The following is a 27,855-nucleotide window of genomic DNA, read 5'->3' on the forward strand; positions in this document are numbered from 1 at the left end:
ACCTAGAATGTTCTATCAAATAGTTATGGTGATGCAAAATCTTTAAAAATAACTGGTCAAATTAGTAATCTGTAGTCAAACACCTGAGTCAAAACGCCACATTTCTTCTAACGAAGATGGAGAAAAATAGTCCAAAGCACTTTAACTGTTTAGGAAAATTCAGCTTTCTTTGCTGTAAACTTTTATTTCATAAAGTAAGCTTTTGATTTTTCCTGGGAATAAGATGCAATCTCCCTAACAAATATTTAACTATGGATGCTATGTTGTGATAGATCACTTCTTTATTTGTAAATGTTTCTGTCTAAATTTTAAATCCAGGAATAATATATACCTTAAATATGTGAAAACTAACAGCATGGATTAATTTGGAGAAAAAAGTGGCCAATTATGAAATTATTTTGCTAACTTAGTTACTTCACAGAGCTCATGAAATCAGTAACAGAAGATCATATTAAACCAAGGGATTTTCTACAGAGTTCAAAAAGTGAATCTCTTACATATAACTGTGTTCAAAACCATTCATTTCACACTGTTGTGCATTGTTGACCAAAAGATGGATTCCACAAGAGAAAAAGAGGGGGGACAAATAAAATGCAAAATCCTTTTCAATATTGAAAAACTGCTCCAAGCTCACATTTCTGTTTGTGAGAGTATAGATTCATTTCCACACCCAGAAAAACAATACAATTTCAGTCCCTTTTGTTAGCTTTAGCTTTTCCTTCTGCCATAACACTGATAAGTTTGCCTTTGCTTGATAATATTAAAAATAAAAGAAGACAAAGTTTTCCCAGCCATGAGAAAATAGACATCTGACTACAAGTTATCCAAGGATTCCATGCCAGTTATTATTTCCTCTCTTCAGATTTTTTGACAAAATATTCGATGTAGTTTTCAGATATCATGTGTTATATACTAGGTCTTGATATTTTACAAAACAAAGACAAGGAACTCTCTTCAGTCCCAAATTGATATGACTGTCATTCTGGATTCAAAAATGAAATATTTCTTTTATTAGTGCTTTCACTTTTAAAAGAAAAAATATAGTCAGGGATTTTTTACTATGTATTCATACTTAAGGCATTTTCCTCCCTTACTAATATTTGTTTTGTTAAATAGAAGATAGGAAAATTATAGTCACACAATATGTTAAAAATTTGTACTCCAAATTTTATGATATATAGTTCTACTATTTTCTTAATTTCTCCAATTTGAAGGTGTCTCCTTTTATCAACTACTAATCACAGCAACAGGTAACATTTATTGAGTACTTCTAAATAGTAGACCCTTTATAGGTTTCTATCATTTCTCGCCCACAACAATCACTTGAGGTACTATAATTATTCCTCTTTTACAGATGAGGACCTTGAAGCTTAGAAAATTGAAGTAACCAATCCATGGGTGTGCAGATAATATGGAAGGTTGCTAGTCTGGGCTAGTGAACTATGCTTTCTGAGGAATGGGATAGTGTTAAGGGTGTTGGTAACAATATTTCATGCACAGTAAATGAGTTGTTGAAAATATTTCTTTGTAAAATTGCATCACTTGACTTTTCTTTCAAATGCAAAATAATGCTTAACAGAAAGAAAACTACAAAATTCATAAAACATATTAGAATAAAAACAAATCCTTTATTCAAAATAAGAACATGGTAGACCCAATGTGACCAACTTTTATTAAATAAATATTAATTGTTCCCGTTGTTTTTCGTATCTGCATGGGGCTGACAAAGGCCAAAAGAAACAATTTCATGGAAATTATAAAAAGCCATATATTCTATTTATAAAACTGACTAGACATTTTCAGTACTATCAGTGTCTTAACATTATGATGATATTACAGCTGATATTTCCCATTAATAAAAATATAAATCACTATTACTCCCTGAAACTAACCTCAGTTCAGTTAAGTTCAATCACTCAGACACGTCTGACTCTATGCAAACCTATGGAGGGAGCACACCAGGCTTCCCTGTCCATCACCAACTCCCAGAGCTTACTCAAACTCATGTCCATCCTGTCAGTGATGCCATCCAACCATCTCATCCAATGTCGTCCCCTTCTCCTCTCACCTTCAATCTTTCCCAGCATCAGGGTCTATTCAGATGAGTTGGTTCTTCACATCAGGTGGCCAAAGTATTGCAGTTTCAACATCAGTCCTTCCAATGAATATTGAGGACTGATCTCCTTTAGGATGGACTGGTTGGATATCTTTGCAGTCCAAGGGACTCTCAAGAGTCTTCTCCAACACCACAGCTCAAAAGCATCAATTCTTCAGCACACAGCTGTCTCTATAGTCCAATTTTCACATCTGTACATGACTACTGGAAAAACCATAGCTTTAACTAGATGGGTCTTTGTTGGTAAAGTAACATCTCTGTTTTTTAATATGCTGTCTAGGTTGATCATAGCTTTTCTTCCAAGGTCATGGTAGCAGTCACCATCTGCAGTGATTTTGGAGCCCCCCCAAAATAAAGTCTCTCACTATTTCTATGGTTTCTCCATTTATTTGACATAAAGTGATGGGTCTGAATGTCATGATTAGTTTTCTGAATGCTGAGTTTTAAGCCAACTTTTTCACTCTCCTCTTTTAATTTCATCAAGAGGCTCTTTAGTTCTTCTTCACTTTCTGCCATAAGGGTAGTGCCACCTGCATATCTGAGGTTATTGATATTTTTCCTGGCAATCCTGATTCCAGCTTGTGCTTCATCCAGCCTGGCATTTCACATGATGTATTCTGCATATAAGTTAAATAGGCAAGGTGACAATATACAGCCTTGATATACTCCTTTTCCTATTTGGAACCACTCTGTTGTTCCATGTCCAGTTCTAACTATTCCTTCTTGACCTACATACAGATTTCTCAGGAGGCAGGGCAGGTGGTCTTGTATTCCCATCTCTTTAAGAATTTTCCACAGTAACTAACCTCACTCATGCTAAATTATTTATGTATCCATTTTAATATATATTTTGCATCTGACAGGGCAACTCTCCTTAGAACCATTTTACTGACCCACCTGTCATTATGATGGGGTAAACAATGTCACCTTTCTGGTGCACAATGAATTACAAAGAAGTTGCAAAGTACACCATCCATCATGCTGACACTAAGTAGGTTTTCAAAGTAGATCTCAGATATCACAAATGCTGTTTAGACTGTTACCAGAAAGCAAAAATTGGAAGCTTATACAAAACAGTCATATGATGAATGAACATGACAGCTCTTCAAAGAAAAAGGGTACGCCTCTTCTACAAATAACCTTGTCAAAAGCAAAAGTAGTGGGGAGCTTGGCTGGCAGTCAGACTAGAATAATTTAAGAACTTGATAATGGCTCTGCCTGATAGAAATTCATGCAAGCACAATGGACTCAAAATCAAAAAGTACGTATGCCTGTATCGTCAGCAGCAACCTCTCAAGCTTAATTTGAATTAGGAAATATTCTGAAGAAACATGGAAAATTCGCCAGTATCCCATTAACTAGAATATATGAGTTTCACTAATACATCCATCTAAAACATGTATATAAAATATATGCAAGCATTCTGTATGCATATAAAATAGTCACCTAGAAATTGCTTTTGAAAATTATAATACTAATATCATGATACAGTGTGAATTCAACAAATCAATATCAACATGAACTGAAAAGGTTAGTTGCTCAGTCATATCCGACTCTTTGTGACCCCCATAAACTGTAGCCCACCAGGCTTCTTTCTCGAATTATTCAAGCAAGAACAGTGGATTAGGTTAGCCATTCCTTTCTCCAGGGGATGTTTCTGACCCAGGGATCTAACCTGGGTCTTCCACATTTCAGGTGGATTCTTTAACATTTGAGCCACCAGAGGGGTGTATTCTTTATTTATATTATTTATATAAATATTTAAATTATTATGTACTTAGTATAACAGCTTTGAATTGCTAAAATAATTCTAAAAAATACTTAATACCAATGTCTTCATCTAATTTGCAGTTAATTTCTTAAATATATTCTTCAAATACAAGGTATTTGTTTTATCCATAATTGCATTTTAGTTCTTTTAATATTATTTCTTCCTATCTGGGCCCAAAATTTCAAAGATAGAATACATTTCTACATCTATAGCTAACTTTATTTCTCCCTTTTAATAGTCATATTTTGAATTTTCCAACATTTCTTTATTAAAAATGCTAGTTTCTTAAAAAATTCAAGTATAATTGACAATATTATATTAGTTCAAGGTATACAACATAGTGATTCAATATTTTTATAGCTTATACATCATTTAAAGTCATTATAAAATATTGGCTATAATTCCTATGTTGTACATCTTTGTAGCTTATATATTTTATACATAGTAGTTTATACTTATTAATCCCCTATCTTTCCCTTTCCTTTCCCTCTCCCTACTAGTAACCACTAGTTTGTTCTCAACATTTGAGGTTTTCTTTTTTTCTGTTTTGTTATACTTTTTCATTTTATTTTTATATTCTGCACATAAGTGATAAAATAATGTATTTGTATTTCTCTGTCTGACATTTCACTAAGCCTAATACTGTCCAGGTCCATCCATGTTGTCTCAAATGGCAAAATTTCATTTTTTTATGGCTGATTAACATACCACTGTCTATGTGTTTTTGTGTATGTGTAAAATAACATCTCTATGAACACTGGGGTGGGTATATATTTTCAAGTTAGTGTTTTTATTTTCTTCGAATATATACTCAGAAGTGGAATTGCTTGGTCATATGGTAGCTCTATGGTTAGTTTTCCTGAAGAACCTACATACTGCTTTAAATAGTGGCTGCACCAATTTACAGTCCCCCAAGAGCGTAGGGTTCCATGACTTGTCACTTCACAAACAGTTAAGTACTTCCACAATTCTATAGTACATCTTGATTTTTTTAAAAATATGAAGCAGAAAATTTAAACACATAATTGATAAGGTAAATGTATAATAATCAGAGATATGATTACATAGGAATACAAAAAGCAATTCAGTGTGTCCAGGGGATTATTAGAGACGTCTATATAGAGACAATAGAGACACAAGTTATAGTTCCATGACTTTTCCCTATCAGCTCAGTCAAGGAATAATGACTGTTTGCCAGAGGAAATTGAAAAGAAAATAAATGGGGTGATTCCAAGGACCTTTTTGATCTTCTGTGAGTTTATTGTTGTTCTGTGTTTGGGATGTGCTTTGTTTAGGGAAGGAGATGACTCTGATATACTTGAATCAACTGGGATAAGGAGGAGCCTGGAAATGTTGGGCTTTCCTTGTAGCTCAGCTGGTAAAGAATCCGCCCGTAATGAGGGAGACCTGGGTTCAATCCCTAGGTTGGGAAAATCCCCTGGAGAAGGGAAAGGCTAACCACTCAAGTATTCTAGCTTGGAGAATTCCATGGACTGTATAGTCCATGGAGTTGCAAAGAATCTGACACAACTGAGAGACTTTCACTTACACAGGTTTGGGAGTCTGAGAAAAAACCTGTGTGTTAACTTTAGAATCTCAACTTAAGACCAAAGTTTCTGAACTAAAGAAAGAAAGCTAGCAGCCTCCTTCTATTTCTTTTAATATGCAGGTACATTTCTATTATTGCCTATCAGAAATAGGGTATAGTAATCAAACCAAACCATGAGTCCTACACTAGAAATATTACACTTAATATGATGTTAACTTTTAAGTAATAAAAAGACTTTCAAGATGGTGCTGGTTATGTGTAGTAGATATGCTAAATGTCACCGATGTTAAAACACAGAACAAAAACAGTGCTGAAGGATCAGTTAACCGCCTCTCCCCATAACACCCCCCAAAACTTAACAAAAAATTTAGGAACAAGCCTATATTTATGCAAGGTAACTCTAAATGATTTAAATTCATCATCTTATTCTGACTTAATCATAAATTAGAATCTTAAAAAGCTGTGTCAATAGTTAGCAAAAGCATCATTTTATTCACACAAAATCTATAGAAGAAATTTACAGCTTTATAAAGAAACTAAATGTGTTTATTAAAATGAGACTTTTACATGGATATGGAAAATTTGCCCATAAAGGAAACTAGTGATCACTTAAATGCTTGAAGTCTAACTGCTATATTGTTCTTACAATAGGCTAAGCTCTATCTTCCAAGATTTACATCTATTAATTCAATTTTCACAACAAGATTATGAAGCTGGGACCATTATTATCCCCACTATAGAGATGAGAAAACTCAGCCCTAGATGCGTAATTATCAGTGATAATTGGGGATTTGAGAATTGAAACTAGTCCACGTGGCTCTAGAAGCTGTGCACCTAAACACAGTGTCAGAAAAACACATTAAAAAACAAAACAAACAAACAAATAAAAAACAGCTAACTTAGACTAAAGTGAAAAATTCACACCTGGTCCCTTTTTCATGTATTTTCCATCATAAAGCAGAAACACTCTATATCAAATCTTAAATGTGTGAATAATCACATCCATTTTCCACTTCATTTCTTGTGTGCATACACAATCTCAAAACACAACTGCCTCCATTTCTATTCTTTCTGTCCACATCAGTCTATTAAAACTTGCCTCTTTAGAACCAAAGAAGAAAATGAATTTGCACTGTAAGAGCTAAGCAAAATGTGAATGACTCAGTCACACATTCAACACTTTTGAATTAAATTCTTCTAACATGTTTTCACTTTCCAAATATGACAAGGGTCAGGCAATTTAAATCTTCCTTCCCCTTTCCTGGCACCTCTACACTGAGAACATTTAATGGTTACTTTGGTATGCTGTATCTTGCCAGTTAGTTCAATTTAGATGAAAGCTGTTGTTTTCTAATTTCATTTCACTGTAAATGACAGAGATAAATGGTCATATTACCTCGAGAATTCCATTGGCAGAATAGGCTGCATATGAATATAGCAGGTCTTGGCTGCTCCATTTTCTGGCTTCTTCACTGCAAGGCTGGCCATTAGGATGAAAGCACTGGCCACTGCTGCTCAGAGTCACAGAGCTGGGAGAAAGACCTGGCAGGTTCAGCAACACAGAGTAATTTACAAGCTGTACATCTTCTAAGCCCAAAGAAGTCCACTGAGTCTTAATCTTCTTTGAAATTTCCGTGTCATCTTCACTTTTGTACAGCTGTACCAAGTTTCTGAAAGAAATTTAAAAAGCATACTCTTAAAAAAAAAAAGGAAAATCTTTATTCTTTTGAGTTATGGTTGTTCACTATATGAACCATTATTAATAGATATGGGATATGAAAGATGAATGAGACAGGATGCCACACAAGAAACTCAAGTTTGGTAGAGGTGATGAGCTTGTACAGAAATTATACAAATCAAAGCAGAATGAATTAAACTCTTAATTAAGAACTAATAAAGGACTATGGGACCACTGAGAGGAGAGTAATCAATGCCAAACAGTTCTTTTATTAGTTATGATCCTTCTATTGACATCAACATAATCTTATTTAAAACTGGGCTCCAAAATAAGTGATCATGCTGGTTGAGACAGTTACGTATTATAGTTAACATAATTACATATAAAGCCACATGATTAATACACAGCTATTGCTATTTAAAATGATTTAGAGTCAAATCTTGATACAAATTACATGCCAAATTATATGATGCTATGAAAATCATGATATGCAGTAAAATCAGTATATTCTGTTAAAGCCAACCACAGATTGTCAAAACAATATGAAGTTAATTTTCAGGTATTCTTGCTGTGTAGTCTATAAATTTATTTCTATACCTGTTCCAAGTCCATAGTAATACTATTTTTGCTTATGACATCCTAGAAACCACAAAAACTGTGGTTAAAAAAATGCATAGAACCTGGAAAAGAATGAGACATAGGAAATTAAAATGTTAAAATTTAATAAAATTTTGCTTTGTTTGGGGCTAGAATATAAAGGAACCAGCTCTTTTTGGTTTTTGGCCAAAAAAAAAAATGTATCTATCTTCCTATAAACATTTCATTTCTATCTAAACTATTACCTAATAGTATGGATTTTTTTTTTTTTTTTTTTGCCCATCACATTATTTTTCTCAATACTTATTTAAGAACCCCTGAACAAAACCAGTCAATCCTAAAGGAAATCAACACTGAATATTCATTGTAAGGACTGATGCTGAAGCTGAAGCTTCAATACTTTGGTCACCTGATGTGAAGAGACAACTCATTGGGAAAGACTCTGATTCAGGGAAAGATTGAGGGCAGGAGGAGAAGGGGGTAGCAAAGGATGATATGGTTGGCATCATCACCTCAATGGTCATGAGTCTGAGCAAACTCCAGGAGATAGTGAAGGACAGGGAAGCCTGGTATGCTTTAGTCCATGGGGCCACAAAGAGTTGGACATAACTTAGTGACTGAACAACAACAGGGTACTTACCTTCTCCCAATTTTTTGGTTTCTTTTTCATTTTCAATGTCTTGTTTTATGATGAGATAAAGTTTTATAATCTTAATGTGCAATTTTTGAGGTTTTTAGTTTCTTGTTTCTATTGAATAGAACATATGGTACCATACTCTAGCCACATTATGGTGTCATTTGCTCCAGAAAGCCTTTGTGTACATGTTTCATTATTTTTTTTAATACAATGTAATGGTTTGCACATTTTTCTGAATCCTTCTCAAATCTGAGATAATGAAGTTATTTTCATAAAAGATTTAAAGAATTACGTTTTCCACATTTCAGTGTTTACCTGGAATATTTATGTGTGTGTGTGTGTGTGGTGTGGTAGAAATGAATGCAATATTACCCAATATGATTTTTTGTGTATGAATAATCACCCTGGTTCCATTGCTACATTCTTCACTCATGTGCAATAAAAATTCTTTCATTTATATATATATTTCTACATGTCTTTGGGTCTGACCAGGCTCCTTAGTCAATTCCATTCATCTTTTTGATCCATCTTCATAGCAATACTCCATTTAAGTCATTATTACCTTAAAATATGGCTCAATATTCAGAACGGCAAGTCCTCTAATTGTTCTTCTTCAAGAATATCTTCATTACTTTTTATCTCCCATATTAATATTAAAATACATGTATCATTCTCCATATCAAGCTTATGATTAGAATTACATTAAAACTTGAGCACCTAACCTCTATGTATTAGATATGAAGCCTTTATAAGAACTTATTACTATTCCGTACTTTGGCCACCTCATGCGAAGAGTTGACTCATTGGAAAAGACTCTGATGCTGGGAGGGATTGGGGGCAGGAGAAGAAGGGGACAACAGAGGATGAGATGGCTGGATGGCATCACCAACTCAATGGATGTGAGTTTGAACACCGGGAGTTGGTGATGGACAGGGAGGCCTGGCGTGCTGCAATTCATGGGGTCACAAAGAGTCGGACACAACTGAGCGACTGAACTGAACTGAACTGTTTACTATTCCCATAACATCTAAGAGGGAAAAAATGTGGATAAACAGTTAAGAATCAGGAGCCAAATACTTCTTCTTCTGCACTTACTTTATAAATATTTCTTCAGTATTTATTGATATACCATGTTATACATTATCTCTACCTGATAGATTATCTTATCAAAATCTTGCATACTATGGTGGTTAGCTGGATTTAAAGGAACATGTATTATAGAACTCTGAATACCACTATATCAATATAACAAATATGTACCCTGAATATGTTAACAAAGCTTTGTTATACACAGTTATAAAAATATCGGCCCTTAGAAAACAATTGAAGAAACATTTCCTAATAAGTATTTCCTAACATTTCAAATAATTAAGCTAATAAATACCTCTTCAAGGCCAATCTTCCTAATTTAACTTTTAATTATTTTTAAATTAAAATATGATATAAATTAATTAATTTGTTTTAAATTTTACATTTATTTTAAATTTATCAAATTGTTAATATGAGTCTTGCCTTTTGCACCACTCCCCTTGAAAAAAGATTTAAGGAAGCTATATGAGTTCTGTGTTCTAAGATTATGTAACCTTTAAATCTAAATTGTTTCACATAAATTAGTTTTATTGATACAAATGGTTGGTTCAAATGATTCTATCTATGAATCACTCCAAACCCCTTAGAATGTTAAAATGCCCAAGTTTTGAGAATTTACAGTTTTCTGAACTTCCCCCCAAAAATATTTTGAGATACATGGTGAGCAGTTCTAATTAGGCAGTTTGCTATATTCACAGAGAAATATTAGTAAGTAACTAACTGCAAAATAATCTCAATTTATTAATTTCAGAGAAAGCTGAAAAATTAGGAGTGTGTCACCTAAAATCACATGGAATTTGAGAGAAACTTTTGCTCTGCTTTAATTTTTAAAATAAGAGTTTCCATGGGCCAATAGTTTTGGCAGGAAGCAAATGAACTGTGATGCCTTAGACTTGAATTTGAAAGTAAGCTTGGCATTAGTGTTTCATTGGCCAGTAGAGACTGGAAATGGGAGGCTTATGGCTTTGCTAGACAAAATTCTGTTTATATCAATGTTCAACACCTGCTACTGGATGAGCCACAGAGCAACACTGGTGTTAGAATTGGAAGAAGCGATGCATGTAGTATTCCTAGTATAAGGGGGGCTGCCAAGATTCTACTGTAAATGAGCAGGGAAAGAAAAACCTCTAAAGAAACGCACTCACAATACACAGAAAACAAACAGCACATTTACTAATGCCCACTGAGATTTTCTTATGTGCATATACAATAACATACACACACACTCATATTTGTATCAGTTTGATACTTTGCACATATTAATAAGTCAAAAGTTTCTTTAAAGTTATTTGACTTGGTATTCAATGTAGTAAAATTCTCAGAATCATGCACCGTATGTGCCCAGTAAATTTCAAGATGCTACAGCATGAACTGACTTTATTTCAATTTTGCTTTAGAAATATTAAGACTAAAATGCATGGCAAAGCTATATCACACATGATAGCAAGAAATCAAGTGGTTAGGAGGGTAAAGGATCATCCCCTCACCTTCCTCACCAGCCAGCTACTAACATGCCAAACAGCATGCCTACGTGCCCCACTACTTTTTTCCTTCTAAAATGCCGAATCAACCGTAAATCATGTACTGAATGTCTACTATAGAGACTGAAAACACTGTGCATAATCAACTTGCAAAAAGATCCTCATGTATCTACTGTTACCACTTTACAAATAAGAAATTTGAGTGTCAGGTAATATAACTAAGTTGTATAATGTCCCGGATTAGGTAAGTCAGATTTCTTCTCCACTACACTGTATTTTAGACTTCCACACCAGTTAGAAGGAGCAGATAGTCTTCTAAACTTTGATGCTTTCCAAAAGTAATAAAAATGTGGAGTGTTATAAAGAATAATATTTGGATAAAGAAATTAAAATTTGGATGGTGTGAAGTTAGAGGAAAGTGGCCTTTATGTGCATGACAAAATAAGACTTAGGGAAATCACAGTAACTATTTTTAGAATTCAGAAGCCCAAAATTCAGAATTAGGGAACCATCTGAAGGAAAAAAAAAAAAAAAAAAAAAAACTGCTCTTTATACACCACATTAAAAAAAAAATGCTATCACAGAAGTATATTAACTGAAAGAGAACTTAATACCTCCTAATGATCAAGGAGAACATGGAGCATAGCTGTCTGCTTTGCAAATTATAGAAGGCACACAGATGATCACCAAGATCACCAAGGCACCATGCTTGGTGATCTCCAGCATAAAGCTGGTAATCAATACTCTATTCATTAATTTAACTTGATATGACACAAATAGTAAAATAAGCTTGATTAAAACCCAGGACACACAGAAATAAAACTGCCAATACATCTGTTACTACCTGAATTTGAAAAAAAAAAAAAAATTAAAAAGAGTCTAGTGGTATAACTCCTCATCTTTCATTCCTTACACACATTTATATAGGGAATAATTTCATCTCTGGTTAATACTGTGTGTATTTTGGACTGTATATTGTAGTATCTCATGATGAAGCATTTAAAAATATGTTTTAGAAAGAAGAAATGTGAACAAAATGAAGGCTAATGCAAGGCATGAACACTAATAAGCTTTTACAGAATGTACCATCCCTGCACAAGAATGTTATTGTTAACAGTACCTGGCTTTAGAAATTCTTTATCTAGTTTTTATGGAAAATAGTTGTCAAAGATCACTTACCAATTAAGTCACCTTATTTATCTAAACTAAATCTAAAGGTTAATTCACAAAATAGACAAGTTAATCCAATTAGTAGGACATTATAAGTCTTTGATAGCATCTGTTTGTTCTCTAGTGAAAATGACATAAACTTGGGTGGTACTAAAAATTAACATGGATTCTTGGTTTTGGAGAAGGAAATGGCAACTCACTCCAGTATTCTTGCCTGGGAAATCCCATGGGCAGAGGAGCCTTGTGGGCTACAGTCCATGGATTGGCAAGAGTCGGACATGACTTAGCAACTAAACCACCAACTGTATAATCCAATGAATAAATATTGGGAGGAGCATATTCCAGTTTAAGATCATAATAAAAATGACTGATCTCCATGCTTCAGAATAATCATTTTACTGAGAATATTTTAAAGTACCTGAAACACTAAATGATTCCTTATTCTTAACATTAACACAAAATTATCAGTGTTTTCACAAAACTAAAAAAATAAACTTTTAAGGACAAACATTGAGTCTTATCCCTTTTAATGCATCTTGAAAACCCAACTACAGCTCCTTGTGCTTAGTAAGTGGTGTGAAAGTGAAAGTAACTTAGCTGTGTCTGACTCTTTGTGACTCCATGGACTATACAGTCCATGGAATTGTCCAGGTCAGAATAAGGGAGTGAGTAGCCTTTCCCTTCTCGAGGGTATCTTCCCAACCAAGGGATCAAACCCAGGTCTCCCACATTGCAGGTGGATTTTTTACCAGCTGGGCCACAAGGGAAGTCTTAGAATACTGGAGTGAGTAGCCTATCCCTTCTCCAGCAGATCTTCCTGACTCAGGAATTGAGGGGTCTCCTGCATTGCAGGTGAATTCTTTACCAACTGAGCTATCAGGGAAGTCCTAGTAAGTGGAAACCACAGCAAATAATTGTTTGTTTGTTTTTTTTCACTAATATACAGTTAAGACTACACTGAAAATATAATTGATACTTATCTTCATTTATTTTCCAGTATAGCAAATTAAATCTTTAGTACAGCAAGGTTGACTAAAATGATAACATTATATAATGAGGGGAATTAATATACTGATATTTTAAAAATAACTTTTAGATGCTATCTTTCTGTGACACTACAAATACATTAAAGCTATTGTGAGCACAAAGAGTGATAATGTCTACATGAGGACAATAATCAGAATCAGTAAGAATTTGTGTTATTTGTCACTGTTAATCAAGACTACCTTTCATGAGCATATTCATTTCAGCACTCAAGAGTGAAATCTTCTCTATTAAATGATATGCAGATGGGGGAGCCTGGTGGGCTGCCATCTATGGGGTCACAGAGAGTCGGACACAACTGAAGCAACTTAGCAGCAGCAGTGGCAGCAGAATGATAAATTGCATAAATCATGGGAAAAACAACTACTAATATGCCCATCTTTATGAAATGCATTGAAATCAGTCTGTAGAGATATTTGGTCATTGGAAGTCATAACAGTATGGAAACACAAATGAAAAATGAAAAGTAAGTATAAAATGATAGAAAATTAGAGTTATGACAAGAAAAACATATTGCAAACTGAGATATTTGAATAAGCTGTCATTTAGAAGCTTCATCTCTGTTGTATACATGAAGAAAGAAGAAAAGAGGCTTATTGCTAGAGAAGAAATGAGCAGCATTGATGGTGATATTTCTGACATACTTCATCTACATAATTGGACAACCAACTGTCAACAAAAGATTGGTAGAGGGTAGTGGGTATGGGTGGGGAGAGAGTCGCTTTCAGAGGAGGAGAACACAGAGTAAAGATACTGGATTCTGAATTCAGTAAAAGAGGGCTTACATTTTGGCTTTTGCATATAAGCTATATGAAATTGCACATGTGAGTATCTTTTGAGCCTCAATTTCCACATGGTAATCTTTTGAATAGTAATATGTTACTTTTTTTTTTTTTTTGAGAGCATTAAATACATATGTAAAGTGCTTAGCACAGTCTCCAGAACCTCCAGGGATATAATAAAGGTTACTTTACTTTCTCTTTTTCCTTTCCTAAATGATCTGTCCCAAGTACTGAAATAAGAATAACAGCATCTACTTTAGTACATGAACTACTTCAGAATACATACCTGGATTTAATTTGATTCACAGTTGAAACTATTAAGCCCTATTTGTCATCTTTCTCTTCTTCTGAGTAAATTCATGGTATTTAAATATCCTAACACACATCTGAATTCTAGACACTGAATTCAATTTTTCATATTTTCTTTCTTTCCTACAGATCACTAACAGTTAAAAAAAAAGGAACACAATGAAAAAAGCTAAGTTTAGAAGGAGCTCAGATTATTGGTTACCTATTCTTCAAAGAAAATTTAAAATCATCTCTCTTTCAAGGTTTTAATTATTATGCAATTAATGTATATTTACTGGAGAAAACATAGACAAGCAAAATTTAACAAAAGAATGCAAGAAAATAAGATATAATAATAGGAAAATATAAAAAATATATAATAAGAAAATGCTCTCCTGGTAATAAAGCACGGTATTATCCTTGGTAATATTGAGTTCACAATTCAAATACCTTTTAAAATAAATACTCATAATAGTCAGAGCACTTATGCTGTTACCACTACCAATATTTTCTGAGTGCTTAGTGCCAGTCATTGTTTTAGGTGGTTTATATCCACATAATATTTATACATGTAATTTAAAATTAAATTAAAATGGGCCTAGAAAAGAATTAGAATAATTCCCAAGTTTCAAGAGAGAATATCTAGAAATTTGTCTCTCTGCCTTTACATAAGCCAAATAGCTGACTATAGAGATGCCAGTTAATGAAAGTTGGCAGAGGAAGCTGACAGCATCAAGTCTGGAAGACAGAGGAGTAAGCAAATTTTCAGAGAATTATACTCTTTCTAGTAAGAACAGAAATGGTGAACATTTCTTGGTTAAAGATGTGTGTAGGTTGATACCATTGAATGAATACTGATGATGCTAATATAGCTGAAGAAGGCTAATACGCTCCCAGGCCTTCCCTGGTGGCCCAGACAGTAGAGTCTGCCTGCAAAGTGGGAGACCCAGGTTTGATCCCTGGAGAAAGAAATGGCAACCCACTCCAGTATTCTTGCCTGGGAAATCTCATGGACAGAGGGGCCTGGCAGGCTACAGTCCACGGAGTCTCAGAGAGTTAGACATGACTGAGCAACTAATACTTTAATTAATATGCTCTCAGATAAAGGAAAACAAACAAACAAACAAAAAAAAAAAAACACAAAGAATAGTACTCTCATCACTGAGTATCTACTATGCACAAAGAAATTTAAAAGCTTCCATCTGGCAAAATCTGGCCAAAATATCTTAACGTCTTTGGCAGCTGGTCAAATCTCACTTTGTACTATCCCATGCATATTTTTCTAGACTTTGTCACTAGATACCTATTTTTATTCTCACATTCATTCACCCCCTACCCAAATAACCAGTGAGTGTCTACTGTATGACAGCTTTGTGTGTCCTGCAAGTAAGTAGTTAAACCAAAGAGACAAAACTCCCTGATCTCTAGTTAAGTGAAGTAGGCTTTACAACTTACAAATCAAAATTTGAAAGTACAAATAAAATATTTAAATTCACAGAGTTGGAAATTTTAATAAATTTCTCTCAGTAACTGATAGAATAAGCAGAAAAAGAAAAGTTAAGGAATAGAATACCAGAATAATTTTAAAAATTGATGAATATAACATACATAGAAAACCATACCCAATAACTTTCTAAGTGCACATGGAACATTTACCAGATCCCCATATGGCAGACCATAAAAAGGGAGTCTCAACAAACTTCGAAACACTAAAATCATGCATCGAACCTGGACTGGCGGGTTCAATGCATGATACTGGATGCTTGGGGCTGGTGCACTGGGATGACCCAGAGGGATGGTACGGGGAGGGAATGGGGAGGGGGTGGTTCAGGATGGGGAACACATCTTTCCTGTGGCAAATTCATGTTGATGTATGGCAAAACACAATATTGTAAAGTAATTAACCTCCAATTAAAATAAATAAATTTTTATTTTTAAAAAAAGAGGTTAAAAAAACACCACTAAAATCATATAGACTCTTTGTTCTGAACACAGTGGAGTTATGCTAGAATTCAATAATAAAAATATAATTAGAAATTCCAGTTGCTTGGAAATTATATAATTCTAAATAATAAAAAGTTAAAGATAAAATTAAAATTGAGAATATGTTTAAATGAATGATAAAGAAAACATGGCATAGCAATATTTTTGGGAAGCAGTAAAGCAGTGCTTAGAGAAAAACATATTTTCCTAAACTAGTATGTAAGAAAACAAAGTTAATGATTTAACTTCAATTTCAAAACTTTAGAAAAATACAGCAAAATAAACTTAAGTGAAATTTAAAAGAAGGAAATAATAAAAATAAGAACAAAATGATTGAAATAGAAAAAAATGTATTGGAGAAAACATCCCATGAACTCTCTGATAAGCATTTTGGCTATTTTTTTACTATATCACATGAGTTTTTAATGGACATTCTTTTAATGAATATACTTTAATTATCTACTATGGAATATTTACATATACCATGAACATTATTTAATATTTGCAATCTATTTACATAATGTATGAAGTACGTAATACATGAAACAACTATAAAGTATGCTTCATTTTATCCTAAAAATTTAGTGAGCAAAGAAGTGAAATATACATAATTGTTTTCAGAAACTTGGTCAGGCCACACATTAAACATAGTTAACACAAATAACCCCCTGCCCTTTCCTTAGTCTTCATCACTTTTATGATTTCTATACACACAAATTGTGATTCAGTTTCTCTTATTAGCCAGTGAGTTTGGAATTTCCTAACGAACTCCAATGAAGACAAAGACACAAACATAAGAGAAGAAAACATTTAATTCTTTAGAGCCCACTACTCCAAATCCTTGTTTTAATTCTTGAAACATGGGCACACACTTATTTTCATATAGTTTCACGGTTGCCTTTGGCCACATAATGTTTAAATTGGTATATAGCTAAAACCAGAACTCTGATTTTTCTTATAGTCATCCACTGCTCTTTTCATAGCCATAATCATGTTACATAATTACAGTGAACTCTGTTAACTGTGAGAAATAAGTACCAACTAAGCAACTTCTGTTAATTTCCACCTTTAGCATTACTTTTCCTGACTGACCAGCAGCCTATTTTTAGAGTCTTTAAAAATATACACACATATTTCCAAATTGTCATGCTGTTTGGGAATAATTTGAACTAATTTTCTGCCAATATGAAATTAACAGGGGAAAAAAAAAAATTGAGTCCTAAGCATGAAAGTCATGCAAAGCAGAGTTGCTTCTTTTGCTTGTTCTTTTTAGAAAAACAAAGCTTATATGAGGACAGCAAACTGGAAATGTGCACATGCTGTTGCTGGGCAGATTTTCCTCAATCTCTCTCTCAAAGAACTGAAATGTCCTTATTTCTATATTTTTCTACACCTCTCTCTATAGGTTTAGGCTATATGTACCATGTTGGATTGTATTCAATACATGTATAAACAGAGAGATATGAAGGGAACAAAATTGTTCTGATTTTTTTCTGAATTTAATTATATCATAGACAATACAAACTAACAATATATAAAATACCTAAAGTGTGTATGAATCAACATTTGGTATTCCTATATCTTGTATCTTATTAACATTCAGAATCAGAAGTTTTTAAGAAGTTTTTAAGAATTTCTGATTCTTTTTTCTCCTTTTGCTTCTGGTCACATTTTTTAATTTAAAGATCTAATATCACTGGTCTGGAATTTCTGCTTCTGAAGGAGGATGGAGGATGGAGGATGCCTGGCTATTTTAGACAAAGCATGAGCCCTTCAGTTCACTATGTACCTCAGTCCCTAGTACTCTAGCATTTTATGTTATCTAGTTGGCCCAATTAGGGTTTTTAGTTTTTTGACCTCTCTTCCTAAAATATATACTCTAGAAAGGAAGCAATTGTAAATAATTTATCTACCTTTCCATGAACTCTTTGCAACTATTTGCATTTACCTTTAAATAAAGTGTTGTTGTTTTTTTTTTAATACTCTCTTAAGGCCTCATTAAGTCTGAGGCAATTCATTTTATTTCCTGTAAACTGATGGCACCAACAAGCATGCTAAAGAAAATGGCCACAGCAGAATCTAATTTTAATATTAATGTCATTGGTATACATTAAAAGATGAGGGAATGGCAATCAGGATATGTAATAGTCATAAGTGGTCATCTTTTTCATATGACTACCCTTATACTATTTCTTGTCAAACTAAAAACCAAGAAAGAATTTTAAAAATCAGATAAGAAGTCATACAGTACCCTTGTGACAGATTATTGGCAGGCTGGAAAATGCATTTAAGTTATCTTTGAGAAAGATGATTACAAATTGACACTAAAATTATTCATCCATTAAGGATCAACTGACATGTCATAACGTCATAGAAATTAATAGAAAAGAAATCATTCTATTTAGAGATAATTCCACTTCTCTCCAGGAATATCTTTATTACCAAACAGCCTGTCTGACTAAACCAGTCCTCATAGTCTTACTACCTAGCCTATCCAAAAATTTATTTTAATTATAAAAAACAATCAGGACCAGACTGATAGATTGTTTGAAATGTTTTCAACAGGACAAGAGTGGAATGGCCTGTATGCAAAAAATCAAGAGCTGAATTGAATCAGAGGTTTGCAGACAACCATATTACTTCTAAGAATGAGAGAGGTCATCAACTAAAATGACTTTTGACCCAGTAGCTAGAGGGCATTACTTGCAGAATACCTGAGGCCAAAATTCTCTAAGTGTCTTTATGGCAGCCTGAGAGGTGGCCACAGCCTGGTGATAAGAAACATAATATTGGACAATGTGCAAAAACCCAGGTAAGCAGTCAATCATCTGATAATTAGATTTCAGGTAGCAAGACTCCTGCATGAGTTTATAAATCTGGAGCATTCTTCAGTCTCAAAATAGAGAAGACTAAGAAATAGAAGACAAAAATGCCATGAGAGCACAGACTAAGTGATGCATCAAGACTATGATCGAAGAACTGAAGTTTTATTAGAGGAAATAGACATAATACTAACATGGGAGAAATGCAAACATATTTTGATGATACTTCTCTGATTATTGATGGACTAGCACAAGTAATAATGATAATTTATTGATATGTATTTCAACAGTGCAAAGTGTACTGAAACAGAAATGGGGAAATTGAGATTCAGAAAGATTGTCAGAAAGCTAATTCAAAAAGGTACAACCACTCCAAAGGTCACTGCAGCATTATTTAAGATAGACAAGAAATGGAAACAAGCTAAATATCCACAGACAGATGGATGGTAAAGAAGATATAGTGTGTATATACACATGCTGCTGCTAAGTCACTTCAGTCGTGTTCGACTCTGTGCGACCCCATAGACGGCAGCCCACCAGGCGCCCCCGTCCCTGGGATTCTCCAGGCAAGAACACTGGAGTGGGTTGCCATTTCCTTCTCCAATGCAGGAAAGTGAAAAGTGAAAGTGAAGTCGCTTAGTCGTGTCTGACCCTCAGCGACCCCATGGACTGCAGCCTTCCAGTCTCCTCCATCCATGGGATTTTCCAGGCAAGAGTACTGGAGTGGGGTGCCATTGCCTTCTCCATATATATACATATATACATCCATATATACATACACACACACACACATACACAAACAATACAATATTACTTAGCCATAATGAAGGAATAATATTATATGCAGCCACATTGATGGACCTAAAGATCATCATATTAAGTGAAGTAAGTCAAAGACAAATATCATATGATATCACTTATAGGTGGAATCTAAAAAATGATACAAAGAAACTATTTGAAAAACATAAACAGACTCATAGACATAGAAATAAACTTACGACTATCAAGAAGATAGAGGGGTTGTGGGGAATAAATTAGGAGTTTGGGATTAACATACACACACACACATGTGGTCAGTGACATTCATGTTGCTAATGTGCTGCACTCAAAATGCCAACAAATTTGGAAAATGCAGCAGTGGCCACAGTACTGCTGTGGTAAGTCAAGCCACAACAGCTAGAACTGGACATGGAAAAACAGACTGGTTCAAAACTGGGAAAGGAGTATGTCAAGGCTGTATATTGTAACCCAGCTCATTTAACTTCTATACCGAGAGAAGAGAGGTGAAAGTCACTCAGTCATCTGCCTCTTTGCAACCCCATGCACTATACAATCCATGGAATTCTCCAGGCCAGAATATTGGAGTGGGTAGCCGTTCCCTTCTCCAGGTGATCTTCTCAACTCAGGGATCAAAGCCAGGTCTTCCCCACCGCAAGCAGATTCTCTACCAGCTGAGCCACCATGGAAGCCCTGTATGCAGAGTGCAGTTCAGTCTCTAAGTTGTGTCCGATTCTTTGCGACCTCATGGACTGCAATATGCCAGGCCTCCCTGTCTATCACCAACTCGTGGAGTTTACTCAAACTCATGTCCATTGAGTCAGGGATGCCATCCAACCATCTCATCCTCTGAGAATATCATGCAAAATGCTGAGCTAGATGAAGCACAAGCTGGAATCAAGATTACCAGGAGAAATGATCAATAACCTCAGATATGTGGATGATACCATCCTTACGGCAGAAATTGAAGAGGACTAAAGAGCCTCTTGATGAAGGTAAAAGAGGAGAGTGAAAAAGTTGGCTTGAAACTCAACATTCTAAAAACTAAGATCACCGCATACAATACTGTCACTTCATGGCAAATAGATGGGGAAACAATGGAAACAGACTTTATTTTATTGGGCTCCAAAATCACTCCAGATGGTAACTGCAGTCATGAAGTTTAAAGATGCCTACTCCTTGGAAGAAAAGCTATAACAAACCTAGTAGCATATTAAAAAGTAGAGGCATTACTTGGCTGACAAAGGTCTGTACAGTCAAAGCTATGGTTTTTTCAGTAGTCATGTATGAATGTGAGAGTTGGACCACAAAGAAGGCTGAGTGTTGAACAATTGATATTTTTTAACTGTGTGTTGGAGAAGACTCTTGAGAGTCCCTTGGATTACAAGGAGATCAAACTAGTCAATCCTAAAGGAAATCAATCTTGAATATTCATTAGAAGGCCCGATGCTAGAGCTGCAATAGTTAGGCCATCTGATGTGAAGAGTTGACTCATTAGAAAAGACTCTGATGCTGGGAAAGATTAAAGGTTGGAGGAGAAGGTGATGACAGAGGACGAGATGGTTGCATGGCATCACCACTTAATGGACATGAGTTTGAGAAATCTCCAGAAGATGATGAAGGTCAAGGAAGGTTGGCATGCTCCAGTCCATGGGATCACAAAGAGAGGGACACAAATGAGCAACTGAGCAGCAGCAACAGTCACTTCAGTCTTGTGTGACTCTTTGTGACCCTATGGACTATAGTTTGCCAGGCTTCTCTGTCCAAGGGACTATCTAGGCAAGAATACTGGAGTGGGTTGCCATGCCTTCCTCCAGGGGATCTTCCTGACCCAGGGATGGATCTCAGGTTTCCTGCATCTTCTGAATCGCAGGCAGATTCTTTACCTCTTTGCCACTAGGGAAGCCCTAAGGCAGACACACTACTCTATGTAAAATAGGTAAAAAACAAGGATTTACTCTATAGCATAGGGAACTATACACAATATCTTGTAGTAATCTATAATGGAAAAGAATCTGAAAATAATATATGTATGTATCTATATGTATATGTATAACTCAATTTGCCATACACTTGAAATTAACACAATATTATAAATTATCTATGCTTCAAAAAAAATAATTTAAATAAAGTTCTAAAAAATGAAAGACTAAGCCAGAGACTTTCATATCTCCCCTAAATAGTAACTAGCCTCAGAGACTGTGATGGTGATTTGACTGATGGTAAATAATCTGCCTGTAATCAAGACCCTGGTTCAATTTCTGAGTCTGGAAAATCCCCTAGAGAAGGGATAAGCTACTCACTCCAGTATTCTTGGGCTTCCCTGGTGGCTCAGATAGTAAAGAATCTGCCTTCAATGCGGGAAACCTGGGTTCGATCCTTGGGTTGGGAAAATTCCCTGGAGGAGAGCATGGCAACCCTCTCCAGTATTCTTGCCTGGAGCATCCCCATGGACAGAGGAGCCTGCTGGGCTACAGTTGATGGGGTCAAACAGCCATACATTACTGAGTGACTAAACACAGCAACATACAGATGTCAAGTAACTTCAACTTGGGAAGAAGAGAGTCATAGTCACTGGGAACCACTTAATGAGCTTAAATATAAGAAAACATTATCTAAAATATTATCTAAAGTTGCATGCAACATGTAAAGAATTAGTTCAGTTCAGTTCAGTCACTCAGTCGTATCCAACTCTTTGCAACCCCATTAATTACAGCACAACAGGCCTCCCTGTACCTCACCAACTCCCAGAGTTCACTCAAATTCACGTCCATCGAGTTGGTGATGCCATCCAGCCATCTCATTCTCTGTCATCCCCTTCTCCTCCTGCCCCCAATCCCTCCCAGCATCAGAGTCTTTTCCAATGAGTCAACTCTTCTCATGAGGTGGCCAAGGTATTGGAGTTTCAGCTTTAGCATCATCCCTTTCAAAGAACATCCAGGACTGATCTCCTTTAGAATGGACTGGTTGGATCTCCTTGCAGTCCAAGGGACTCTCAAGAGTCTTCTCCAACACCACAGTTCAAAAGCATCAATTCTTCAGCACTTGGCTTTCTTCACAGTCAAACTCTCACATCCATACATGACCACAGGAAAAACCATAGCCTTTACTAAACAGACCTTTGTTGGCAAAGTAATGTCTCTGCTTTTCAATATGCTGTCCAGGTTGGTTAACTTTCCTTTCAAGGAGTAAGCGTCTTTTAATTTCATGGCTGCAATCACCATCTGCATTGATTTTGGAGCCCCCAAAAAATCAAGTCTGCCACTGTTTCCACTGTTTCCCCATCTATTTCCCATGAAATGATGGGACCAGATGCCATGATCTTAGTTTTCAGAATGTTGAGCTTTAACCCAACTTTTTCACTCTCCTCTTTCACTTTCATCAAGAGGCTTTTTAGTTCCTCTTCACTTGACAGAAATGCATTACACACTTGTGCACGATGGAGCAAACACTACAACAAAACCAACACTTATGTATATGGATCCAAACTAACACACAAGAAGTTCTATACTGCTGAATCAAATTCTAATGGTTAGGACTTAAATTAACAAGGAATGTGTGCAAATGTAATCATATCCTTATTAATTAAATTTCATTTTGGTGTCTACAAAAAGTTGCCAGTTCAGTAAGAATGAGCAAAACTAGTTTCAATTTCATTCTCATTATCTGTACTTCTGTAGTTCTATCAAACAGCCCAAGAATATGTTTGTTGTCTCTTCAAGACTCTATAAGAAAAAATGATTTTCTCCTGACAACCGATTTTTTACTTTTCAGGGGTCAGACAAAGAAGACTGATGATAAGCAATACCTTAACTCACCTAAAGCTCCAACAGGACATGAATAGATCCATCAAAACAAAATCAGTAACTGACATTTGTAGAAAACATGCAATTAATCCAAAGGTTTATAGCCTCTCAAGATAAATAACTGTCAGGAAGTCATCCTTTAATAAAAGAATATTTCATCTGAAAGGCACACATCCAATTCAAGCTCCACTGTGAAAGCCAATACAATGGCAATGACTGGCAAAGAGTGTGTCTAAAATTTTCTGTGTTTTTTTAAATTATGAATTCAACACATTAATTTATTAGGCAGAAATACTGTCAGATGACAATAATAAACATAACTTCTATATATAAAGGTAATGGGTTTTTTCTCAAAATGTCTTGACATTTGGTTTAAAAAATAATTTCAGTTATTTATGCAAAATAAGCCTGTTAGCTTTATTATGTATATATCTCTTATAAAATGATAACTGGATTCTATTTTCAAATTTTCACTGAGGCTTTTTTCTTAGTATTTTTATAGAATCATTATGGAAAACTGCATTTTGATTTTATCTTAAGGATTCCCTCTTATAGTCCATAAATATACAGTTGTTAAGTAAGTGGGATATTCCACTTCTTATGAGAAGTGGGAATGCACCAATGGGAAATAAAATTGTGATTCTGGAGAGAAAAATACATTCAAATCTCTATTCTGTCACTTACTGAACAACCTTGGAAGGCTTATTAAAGCTCTTTAAACCTCAGTTGCTTCACTGGAAGAAGGAAGTAATGATAGCACATACATTTTTAGGCTGCTATGATTAAACATGATAATCCCTACAAAATGTTTATTATTTATCCTACTGACTACTCAGTTCCCATCCACCGCTCAATCCATCACATTGTCTTCCGTATGTACTAGATATAAATGCAGAGTACCTATCTAGATTGTTCCTGCTCAGGTCATGAGTAGTTATGTATCATGCAGAGGTCTCAGCCTTCAGTAGCTATGGATATTCACTTGATTATGAGGCATCAGATAACTAGTTTCTAACTGTTGACTAGCAGACAGCACTAGCTCTCCTGTGAGCTCCACTACTGTATCACAGACATGAGAAGTAGAAACTGTGTTTCGATGATGTCACTTCCCTACAACTACTTCCAATCTCCCTTATTGTCTCTAAGGCAAAGGCCCAAACCTACTCTTCAGCCCTGAAGTTTAGGAACAGCCTTGTCTCCACTTCCATTTTTAATCTGATCTAGTAGAATATTTTCATTCTGTTGGATGATTTCAGATGCATCGCCCCGCACTACTGAGGAATTGGGAACCAGCCTGGCATCTGTTCTCTACTGTCCAGATACAAGACCTGGGACAAGTTATAACTCAGATGCCTCAAAACCATTCATACTTCACTGAGATGGTAAAAATCAAAACTGATGCTTATAAACTGCTTAGCACAGGTATACCACAAGTACTCAAGAGTATGTTCTACCTTAAGCTTGCACTTTCTTCTTGCCAACCCTGCCCATCACTGCCATGCTTCACTGCTACCATCCACACCTACTTCCCTCACCTGCAAGAGGAAGACATTTCTGTACAGACAAGCCAACTCTCACTAACATGTCTCCAAACACCTGGCATTGGGTTGTCAATTGTCACACAGTCTTCTATTGTTACTCAAATATTTCACTTGAATTTTTAAAATCAGCAGTTCTTTTGTTATTTTCATAAGTGTAGAAATAAGTAGTGTTTTAAATTTCTTTAACAGCAGCTCATTTCTCGGAATGCTGACTTAAAACTTTCCTCATAGTAATCAGTAAATCAATGTTGATTTAGGGAGATAGTAAAGAAGGGACATAGGGAGGAAAGAAGAAAGAGAGGGAAAAAGAAGGGGACAAAGGAAAGAAGAAATTATTAACAATGTATGGGGTTTCCTAATTCCTGAGGTATGTCATTATTATACCCGGAAATATATTTTTCCCCCCGATTACTCCAAAAGATGAAATGTGTTTTCAGATTTGCTTTTACTGTAGAATCAAGCTGTATCACACTTTAAACTGAATTGACCCTTTTAGCTTTGTTTTCTTTTAAACAAATTAATCAAATGTAACTCATTTCTTAATCTTACAGTGGCTTGGTTAATTATGTCTTGTAGAGCAATGTCATTGTCAGTTGGCAGTTCCTAGCCTGGAGAATCCCAGGGACGGGGAAGCCTGCTGGGCTGCTGTCTATGGGGTCGCACAGAGTCGGACACAACTGAAGTGACTTAGCAGCAGCAGCAGCAGTGTGCAGATAAATAATATATTGTAAACAGACTCGTGTTTGCTTTCTTTAATGGGCATAGATACTATGTAGAAATTGGACTACTGCAGATAATAGAAACTATTCTAGATTGATGTGTTTTTATCTGTTCTACTTCAACTGCTATTATTTTTGAGGGAGATTCAGAAAATGTCCTTTCAGTTACTCTTAAAAAAAAAATCCAACTTTGAAATAGTTATCCCACAGATGTGTCAATGGCATCCCACACCAGTACTCTTGCCTGGAAAATCCCATGGACAGAGGAGCCTGGTAGGCTGCAGTCCATGGGGTTGCTAACAGTCGGATACGACTGAGACTTCACTTTCACTTTTCACTTTCATGCATTGGAGAAGGAAATGGCAACCCACTTCAATGTTCTTGCCTGGAGAATCCCAGGGATGGGGGAGCCTGTTGGGCTGCCATCTCAGGGGTCGCACAGAGTCAGACACAACTGAAGCGACTTAGCAGCAGCAGCAGCAGATGTGTCTGAATAATATCAAATATCCTGGTAAAAAAATAGCCAACATATGGCTACTTCATTGTGTTTAAGCAGAACACTTTGGTGAGTGATTGAATTGTATGTCTGGCATCACAAAAGGTAAGTACTGGCCCACTTATTATTTTGTAATAAATGCAACATGTCAATATTTTAAGTGCCGGATTACTTTGGCAGAAAATAGAGGCGTGTTTCTAAAAGCAAGGCAAATAGAACATCTCTGTATAGAGTACACTAGATTCAACAGGCAACTTCGGCCTTAGATCAAAGGTAATCACTGAGCTACTTTCCCTTGGATCTCTTTTATTACTTATGTCCATCTGGACCGCTTCTCCTCCAAACTTGCATTATTCAAATTCTGACTATTATTGAAGTGGCTCTTTCCCGAGAGCATTTTTGAACACATGCATAAAATGTAATAAAGACGCTGAAGTATCCTTGATTATTTGTTGTTTTTCCTAGGTGGTTTCAATAGGTTAAATTAAAATGTGTATCTCTTTAAATTGAAGCACTCTCTTCCACCCCTCAGCTTTACTGAAATAAATTGTTCTCGTTTACAATTTTAATCCTTTGGCCTAATTAAGGGATTTCTATCCTGGTTAGAATATAAAGGATTCTCAGAAGTAATGGGCCTTTTTGTTTAAACTGTTAAACTTAATTTCCTGTGAATAAAATTTTACAGCATGGAAAACAGTAGGCCTTGTTATTGAAACACTAGTCAAGTGTAGTAATCATGAAAAATGCCAATAAGTAAAAAAAAAAAACAAACCCATTCTATATAATTAGTGTAGTATTAAAGGTAGATAAGTCACAAATATTCCAATATTTCCATATCTGGAAACAAGATATTTAAAAAAACGTCTATGAGTAGTATCGTATAATAGAACACTGGATTAGGAACCATGGGCCTAGACATTAATATTTTCTTTTTAATCATTATTATTTAAATTTATATATATACATAATCATGTAATTAGTTACTACATAACATTTTAAAATTTTCCTTTTCTTGTTTTGTCCTTTTTTTTTTTACTTGTTCTGCCTTCCTCCTGTCCACTCATACCACTCTATTCTATTTTCCATATTAATAGCTTCTGTGTTCTTCATACATACTATGAATATACAATTATGTAATACATGTTGTGTATTCACCAGTATTTTCTCCTAAAACATAAATACACACATAATACACATGCAAATATACATGTAAAAATCTATGTATAAACTGTTTTATGATAAAAATGATAAAGATCAAACGTACACATTTTTCTATGCTGCTTATCAAACTCAATTTTAACTCTTGGAACTCCCTCTAAGTCATCTAGAATGCTTTTAATTGTCATTGTCATTTTCTACTGATCGCAAAACTAATATTTTATATTTTTATGGTAAGCCATGGATATTCAATCATTCTTTATTGACATCCATTAATTTAAATTTTAGGATTTTTTAAGAATATGAAATTAATATTCTTTTACAGGTGTTTTTATTTACTCTTTTTAAACA

At 35.0% G+C, this 27,855-nt stretch overlaps 1 protein-coding gene across 1 annotated transcript in view; it reads right to left on the reverse strand.

Annotated features, from left to right (window-relative positions):
- NAALADL2 (N-acetylated alpha-linked acidic dipeptidase like 2) overlaps nt 1–27,855 on the reverse strand; it is an 887,009-nt gene that overhangs the window by 737,697 nt on the left and 121,457 nt on the right. Inside the window, exon 4 of the mRNA XM_068968824.1 lies at nt 6,833–7,106. Within this exon, the coding sequence (XP_068824925.1) occupies nt 6,833–7,106 (274 nt within the window). The remainder of the gene's footprint in view (nt 1–6,832; nt 7,107–27,855) is intronic.

The sequence above is a fragment of the Capricornis sumatraensis genome, chromosome 1 (assembly GCF_032405125.1).
Source record: "Capricornis sumatraensis isolate serow.1 chromosome 1, serow.2, whole genome shotgun sequence".
Classification (NCBI taxonomy): domain Eukaryota; kingdom Metazoa; phylum Chordata; class Mammalia; order Artiodactyla; family Bovidae; genus Capricornis; species Capricornis sumatraensis.